General features: G+C 37.3%; 1 protein-coding gene across 1 annotated transcript; it reads right to left on the minus strand.

Moving 5' to 3' along the window:
* Positions 1-731: 731 nt before the first annotated feature.
* Positions 732-8,748, minus strand: LOC109063530 (serum response factor-binding protein 1-like). Its single transcript, XM_042745513.1, has 3 exons — positions 8,615-8,748; positions 6,108-6,757; positions 732-2,527 (listed from the first exon to the last, which is right to left on the minus strand). The coding sequence occupies exons 2-3, from the start codon at positions 6,735-6,737 to the stop codon at positions 923-925; spliced, it is 2,235 nt and encodes a 744-aa protein (XP_042601447.1). The 5' UTR covers positions 6,738-6,757; positions 8,615-8,748; the 3' UTR covers positions 732-922.

An 8,748-nucleotide genomic window follows, 5' to 3' on the forward strand; every position in this document is an offset into this window, starting at 1 on the left:
CCAGAGCTTAAGTGATTAGAATACTGTATTTTCGAAATATGTACGTTTAAATATACCAAATTCTGTTCAACTGAATAAATGCCTCATGCTTTGTGTGTTCTGCATTATGTGCCCACCCTGTCATCTTGATATTGTACAATAATATTTTGAATAATAATTTAATCACATCTATATAATCCAGTGTGTTCAATATCTAGGTGTGGGGGTAATAACATGCAAACAAAAAACTGCATCCAAATAAGAAGAAATACATGTGCGAGTTTCTTTAAAAAGACATGGTTTACAATTTTTTTTAATGTATTTATAACTTGAAAGCAAACAAATAACCGTTTAAGAAAGAGACATCATACCTTTCTGAAAATATAATTTGCATCTTAATTTTGCAATGAAAACATATTTAACAGTAATAAGTATGTCCATGACAGGAAAACTAAACTAATTTAAATTATTATAAAATATTGTAGAAATTATAATAAAATAACACTAAGAGGGACACCCTCCAGGGTTATACTATGGGCAGAGAATCTTTGTGTAAATTTTTAGAAAACCTTAAAACTAGCATACAGAGAGAAAAAAAAATGTATTGCAACTTTTAAAATATAATCAAATTGGCCATATTATAAGGTTAATATCAACAATACTTATGAGAACTTGGAAGTCTTTAATTGTGCAACTGAAAAACTGGAACTTTATGGGTAAAAACAAATAATAATAAAAAAATGAAAATAAAATAACTTGTACACAGTTTTATCTATGAGATATGTATTACACAATGGGAAATTCACATTGGCTTTGAACAGGAAACAAAAAAACAACTGTTTTACATCTGTGTTTTAATACAAATTCACAGTAAATAGTTTAACAGGAAGAATTTTTCAGTTTTAAAATATAAATGCATCAAATTAAATTGAGCAGCCTTTTCTTAATCATCATCATCAAATCTGATCTTTTTCCCTTGGAACACTGTGATTTGTGCCTGCTGTTCCTTTCTCTTCCTGCTAGCCTCCCATGAGGGATGAAGGGACTGCTGGGGTGGGACTGACATCCTGCCAGGTGGACCTCTGGGATTCCGCTTCTGCTCAAACTGTGGCCTTCCCCTTCCTGCCCCCGAAGGTCCCGCTTTATTTTGTTCAGCAACTTTAAAAGTCTCTCTGTTGGGATTGAATGGACCCGTCCTCCTTTCAGCGCCAAGGTCTTGGCCTTTATATTGAGATGCTTTCATCCTAAACTCAGGACCTTTCCTCTGGTTCTGGAATCGAGGAGGTCTTGGGCCATCACTGCGAGAGCCAAACTTTGCTTTCTGGGAGGACACGCTAGATTTGGACAACACTGAGCAAAACACAGACTGTAATTTACCAAGGTTCGTCTCATGGGGTTTGCCGGTGGCTTCCTTGCCAGTTTTTTGAAGCTCACTCTTTTTCTCCTCGACCTTACTTTGGTTACTTTTCCGTTTCTTGAATTTGCTAACTTTTCCCAGAAAGAAGTCATCATCATCACTCTCTTCAGACTGAGAAGACTGCTTATGGAAACGCTCCTCTGTGCTGTCATCAAAATATTCCTTCTCTTCCTCCTCATCTGATAAATCACTCTCTTCCTTGTCCTTTTCTGCCTCAACCCTCTTGGTCTCAGGCAAGTCATTTTTCTTTGGTGGCTTTAAGGTGGTCTCCATTTCTTTGCTTGCTTTACCAATGTTCTTCTTACTTACAGTTGAAGACTTTTCAGGAGAACTTTTGACATTAGGAGACGTGGCCTCTGCTTTCTTTGATTTGACTTCGACCCTTTTAGATTTTTCTGTTGTGATGACCTTGGAAGGTGGAACCTTTACAAGATCAGAATCTGTACTTTCTGTTGGCTCTGCAACAGAAGACGTGTGGATCTCAGTGGTAGGACTGTTCAGTTTTTCTTCTACCTCATCATCATCCTCTTCACTCCTCACACTCCTCATCTCACCCACATTCTCCTGGTCTTCCTCAGGTTCCTCATCTTCCTCGTCTTCCTCAGGTTCCTCATCCTCCTCAGGTTCCTCGTCTTCCTCAGGTTCTTCTTCTGATTCCTCATCTTCCTCAGGTTCCTCCTCTGGTTCCTCATCTGCATTCTTGGACTGTACCGTATCCAGTTTGTCAGTCTTCTTCTGCTCAGCTTCAGCAGCCTTAGCTCTTTCTTCTTTGATGGCTTCTTTGACCTTCTGGAGCTTGTTGATGAAGCGGGGATGTGTGGCGATGTGTGCAATGGCTCTGTCCACTGGGCTTGCCTGAGGGTCCTGCAAAACCTTCTCAAGGTCAACATTCTCCTGAAGTGCAGTCATGGTCACCTGATCCAGTTTAAGGCTCCTTAAAGCCTTGATTTCTTTCATGATTTCCGCAGCTTTTTCCTGGCTTTCCTTCACCTCAGATTCCTGACCCTTCTTCTTCTTCTTCAGAGAAGCCACTTGCTCTGCCATATTACTGATGATCACCACCCTTGTCCTCTTCACTTCCTTCCTCATCCTGATCACCTCCTCTGGGATGGCAACTGCTTCAGGTGATTCCTGTAAGAGGCAGTTATTTCAGAATAACCTTCAAGTAAAGAGTATTTCAGTGTAATACTGTTTACAGAAAGAGTGAATAAAAGAATGAGTTTCAATGGAATAGTTCATCTATAAAGGAACATTCTTTCATTATTTACTCATCTTCATTCCAAATCTGTATTCTGCTGTTTTCCAGTTAAACACAAAATTGAATTTGTGAAGTATGTACCTCTGTTTTAGGGTCAAAGATCTGTTTAATTTCAGTAGAGCAAAGAGCTCTACAGTCCAGCATTTTTTTTGTTTTAATCAACAGCAGCTGGAACATTTTTATTGTTAAGGTTCTCATTTACACTGTGCACACATTTATCTGCATCATAATTGGTAAACTTTAATGGAATAGTTCAGCCAAAAATTCATTCCAAACCTGTAAGACCTACTTTCATATTCAGAAAACAAATTAAGATATTTTTGATGAAATCCGAGAGCTTTCTGACCCTGCATATACAGTAATGTATCTGACATGTGCCCAGGCCCAGAAACATAGTAAAGACATTGTTTAAATAGTCCATGTGGCATCGGTGGTTCAACCGTAATTTTATGAAGCTATGAGAATAGTTTTTGTGTCCAAATAAAACAAAAATAATGACTCTGTCCAACAATTCTTCTCCTCTGCGTCACCTTCCGTCACCATTCATGAGAGTACGCATGCGTTGTGGTACTCTCAGAATTGTTGTTACGATTACGATATAATTACAGTTGAAGCACTGATGTCACATGGACTATTTTAATGATATCCTTACTATGTTTCTGGGCCTGGGCACATGTCAGATACATTACTGTCTATAGACGGTCAGAAAGCTCTCGGATTTCATCAAAAATATCTTAATTTGTGTTCTGAAGATGAAAGTAGGTCTTACAGGTTTGGAATGACATGAGGGTGAGTAATTAATGACAAAATTTTCATTTTTGGATGAACGAATTATTTAATCTTAAAGTTTCTTTGAATGAGAATGATCATATACACTACCATTCAGTTTGTCCCTTTGTTCACAAAGGCTGCATTTATTTGAGGAAAACCGTACAAAAAAAAATAAAATAAAATAAAAAAAAAATTGTAATACTCTGAAATATTACTACAATGTAAAATATGATTTTTCTATATGAATACATTTTAATAATAATATATTAATTTTAATGTAATTTATTCCTGTGATGGTAAAGAAGCATCATTACTCCAGCCTTCAGTGTCTTCAGTAATCATTGTAATATGCTGCTTTGCTGCTCAATATACAGGTGCTTCGCAATAAATTAGAATGTCGTGGAAAAGTTAATTTCTTTCAGTAACAAATTGTGGAACTCGTGTATTAAATAAATTCAGTGCACATAGACTGAAGTAGTTTAAGTCTTTGGTTCTTTTAATTGTGATGATTTTGGCTCACATTTAACAAAACCCCACAAATTCACAATCTCAACAAATTAGAATACTTCAAAAGACCAAAAAAAAAAAAAAAAAAATTGTTGGCCTATGTTCATTTACTGTACATGTACTCAATACTTGGTAGGGGCTCCTTTTGCTTTAATTACTGCCTCAATTCGGCGTGGCATGGAGGTGATCAGTTTGTGGCGCTGCTGAGGTGGTCTGGAAGCCCAGGTTTCTTTGACAGTGGCCTTCAGCTTATCTGCATTTTTTGGTCTCTTGTTTCTAATTTTCCTCTTGACAATTCCCTATAGATTCTCTCTGGGGTTCAGGTCTGGTGAGTTTGGTGGCCACTCAAGCACACCAACACCATGGTCATTTAACCATCTTTTGGTGCTTTTGGCAGTGTGGGCAGGTGCCAAATCCTGCTGGAAAATGAAATCAGCATCTTCAAAAAGCTGGTCAGCAGAAGGAAGCATGAAGTGCTCCAAAATTTCTTGGTTAACGGGTGCAGTGACTTTGGTTTTCAAAAAACACAATGGACCAACACCAGCATTTGACACTGCACCCCAAATCATCACAGACTGTGGAAACTTAACACTGGACTTCTCAACCCTTCCTCCAGACTCTAGGACCTTGGTTTCCAAATGAAATACAAAACTTGCTCTCATCTGAAAAGAAGACTTTGGACCACTGGGCAACAGTCCAGTTCTTCTTCTCCTTAGCCCAGGTAAGAAGCCTCAGGAGTGGCTTTACAAGAGGAATACGACAACTGTAGCCAAATTCCTCGACACGTCTGTGTGTGGTGGCTCTTGATGCCTTGACCCCAGCCTCAGTCCATTCCTTGTGAAGTTCACTCAAATTCTTGAATCGATTTTGCTTGGCAATCCTCATAAGGCTGCTGTTCTCTTGGTTGGTTGTGCATCTTTTTCTTCTACACTTTTTCTTTCCACTCAACCTTCTGTTAACATGCTTGGATACAGCACTCTGTGAACAGCCAGCTTCTTTTGCAATGAATGTTTGTGGCTTACCCTCCTTGTGAAGGGTGTCAATGATTGTCTTCTGGACAACTGTCAGGTCAGCAGTCTTCCCCATGATTGTGTAGCCTAGTGAACCAAACTGAGAGACCATTTTGAAGGCTCAGGAAACCTTTGCAGGTGTTTTGAGTTGATTAGCTGACTGGCATGTCACCATATTCTAATGTGTTGAGATCGTGAATTGGTGGGTTTTTGTTAAATGTGAGCCAAAATCATCACAATTAAAAGAACCAAAGACTTAAACTACTTCAGTCTGTGTGCACTAAATTTATTTAATACACGAGTTTCACAATTTGAGTTGAATTACTGAAATAAATGAACTTTTCCACGACATTCTAATTTATTGAGATGTACCTGTATATTTCTTATTATTATCAATGTTACAGTTGTGCTGCTAGGTATTTTGGAGCAAACCATGATGCATTTTTCAGCATTTTTGATGAATACATTTGTAGGTTTTGGTGGGGGGGAGTTTAAATCTTGTTTTCAACATCAAATCTCAGGTTTCAAATATCCTGTTTGTTGTTGTTGTTGGCGCATATAAGCAAAAACTGATTTTCAGGTTTACAATTTCAGGTTTACAATTTTCTGGTTATTTTTTTTACTTTGGCCTCATTTTGTTGTAGGAATGTGGATATGGAAATTGGCCATCGCAACTCTAGCAAAATGAATTAGTTAGATAACGGCACTCATCTATCAACAGTGTTGCCAAATTATAGTAACATTGTTGGCATGGTTTTGGCCAATGACGTTTGGTCCTGAGATACACATCTAACCTGACACAACGTGTAATAGAGGAATACTTGATTTGAAAGCATGCAGAGGGAAATATTTTCTGTGAGTATTGACTATCAGCCTCTTCTCTACACAAATCTATCTTATGACTTCAAGAGACAAGAAAAGATTGTGTAAAGATTCTTCAGAAATTCTTCTTTTGTGTTCTACTGAAAAAATAACAACAAATGTGTTTGGAACAACATAAGGCTTATTCATTTTGGGTGAAATATTCATTTAACACTATTTTGTACATTTAGATACAGTGGGTTTTATCTGGGAAGTACTAGGCAATTATAGTTTTGACAAATAATTTCACCTGCACTCAATCTAAACTAAAATATTTCACAAACAACACTTCAAACACACTTACCTCAACTGTTAGTGATTCTTCATTCTGACACTGATTGGTCTGTTCATTTATCGTCTCTAGACTCGTCTTCTGGCTCTCCTGTGAGGAAACATCAATCTCTTCTCGCCTGTCTTCATCTGTCTTTTTATCACCCTCTTCCTCTTTCAGTTTCTCATCATCATCTTCATCGCACTCTGAACCCAAATCATAATCATCGCTGTCTGCTTGTGACTGATCTAGTGATGTGGCATTTTTTGCTTGTTTTTTTGCATTTATTCTCTCTTCTTTGAAGGCTTTGATGGCTGCCTTTATGCTCTGGATTTTCTTGCTGAACTGTGGGTGTGTGGCGATGCGGGCGATGGCTCGTTCGGATAGGCTAGCGTCTTTATTCCGGCACACTTTCTCAAAGCTGATGTCCTTCTGAAGGGCGGCCTTGGTGACGCTGTCAGGCGTGATAGTCTTCAGCTCATGGATCTCCTCCCGAAGTCTTGCCGCTCGTCTGCGGAACTTCTCTAAGTCTGTCTCACTTCCTTTCTTCTTCTCCAGGACTGAGATCTGACGGATGAGTTTCCGGATGAGGAGCACCTTCAACCTTTTAACCTCCACCCTCATTTTGACCACCTCATTGCTGAGGATCAGTACTGCAGGCATCTTTATTTACTTTTTGAAAACTAAAATGAGAAAAAAGCAACAAGTAGTGTAAGCACACTGGTGAAAGATGATTTTTTATTATTTCTTTTTATGTTTTACATATGTTTTAACATCATCCTCATTAAAGGGTTACTCCACCCCAAAATGAAAATTTTGTCATTAATCACTTACCCCCATGTCGTTCCAAACCCGTAAAGCTCCGTTCGTCTTCGGGACACAATTTAAGATGATAACCGGGAGGCTTGTGAGCGCCTTTTTGGAGAATAGGAGCTGAATGCAGGCCATAGCGCCACAAGGATGAGCTGTTTTCTTTCAAATCAAAGCGTAAATACACGTAGAAAACGTATCCTTGTGGCGCGGCTGACACAGAATAGCGTACGCTGCCTGCGTTCAGGTCATATTCTCCAAAATGGCGCTACGGTGATACGGAGAGACACCGAGGAAACGAATTGTTGAATAAAGTTATTATTTTTGTTTTCTTCGTGTACAAAAAGTATTCTCGTCGCTTCATAACGTTACGGTTGAATCACTGATGGCAGATGGACTATTCTGACGATGCTTTTCATTCTTTCCTGGACCTTGACACTGTTATTTATTTGTCAGTCTATGGGACAGTCACAAGCCTCCCGGTTTTCATCCAAAATATCTTAAATTCTTTTCCTAACACTAACTAAGCTTTAAACATTTCATACTAAAATATCTCAAATCACTAATGACACAATTTTCATTATTCTTACTATTATCCCTTTAAGCCATGCTTCTTAATTTCATTTTCACCATTTTCTGTTTTAGATAAATAATCTGGAATAAAAATATTTTGCAACATCATAAATGTCTTTACTGTCACTTTTGAACAATTTAATGTATCTTTGGTGAATATAATAAAATAAGCTGGAGAGAGAGAGACAGCTTTAATTTCTGGACTAAACTATTCTTACAAAAACTACAAAAAAAAAGTAATTTAAAACAAAATATATGTTATTGAAAGTGTTCTTTTTTCTTTCTTTAATTATTTTTAAAGTTACATTTCAAGTCTTGTTTTCAGTATCAAATCACAGGTTTCAAATATAATTGTATTTTTTATAAATTATTAATATTTTTAGTAAAAATCCGTTTTCAGTTGTACAATAATTTTTTTTTCTCTAACTTTTGGCCACATTTGTTGTGAGAATGTGGAAATGGAAATATATTTCCATATTATTTTAATATATTTATAGATATTTTACACATACAGTATGAGCGAATTGTAACAGTAAGAAATTTAATAAATATTAAATAAATACGCACTGCACAGTGGTCATACTGCATCATAATTGCAGTGATCTTTGTGTACATCATCTTAAACATATTGATCAGAACATTTCTTTAAGAGTTTAAAACACAATGGACATTTTAAGACAAGTGAAATGTCATAAAAAACTAATGCTGAACAAGTATTTACATAAATGCAAAATAATCACACAAATGATTAAACATCACAACAGTGCAAGTAAAAAGTATGTGTACGTAATGTTTTAATAAAACTGAGTACTGTGTGCAACATTAGGCAACGCTAATATGATGTTGACATGATCAGATCTGTGAAATCAACACACTAATCTGTGAGTGACTTACAAACATTGCCAATAAACATAGATATAACCTCCCCACGAATTATTCTTACAAAAATGTTACTAAAATAACAATTAATTCTCGCGACATGTCTAACAAGTTTTTGTTTCTTCTCATCCAGCTCAAGCATGGCTGAAGGCATGTGTCGCAGTGATCCGAAGTCTTCTATTTAAAAACACAACGTCTGCACAATATGCCACCAGTTCCACTTCAGTATAACTATACAAACCATCACATCCACAAGTTATGTCAATGTTAACACTTACCTTCACAAAATAAACATTAAAATCAGACAGAAGAGTTGTCCGCTCAGGACGTCGCCATCTTGCCTTGGGAGAGCAGCGCAGAGCGTAGGGCGTCCTTACGTCACGAGGCGTCCAGAATAAAAATGGGAGGGCCT

The sequence above is a fragment of the Cyprinus carpio genome, chromosome B19 (genome assembly GCF_018340385.1).
Source record: "Cyprinus carpio isolate SPL01 chromosome B19, ASM1834038v1, whole genome shotgun sequence".
In the NCBI taxonomy this organism is placed as follows: Eukaryota; Metazoa; Chordata; class Actinopteri; order Cypriniformes; family Cyprinidae; genus Cyprinus; species Cyprinus carpio.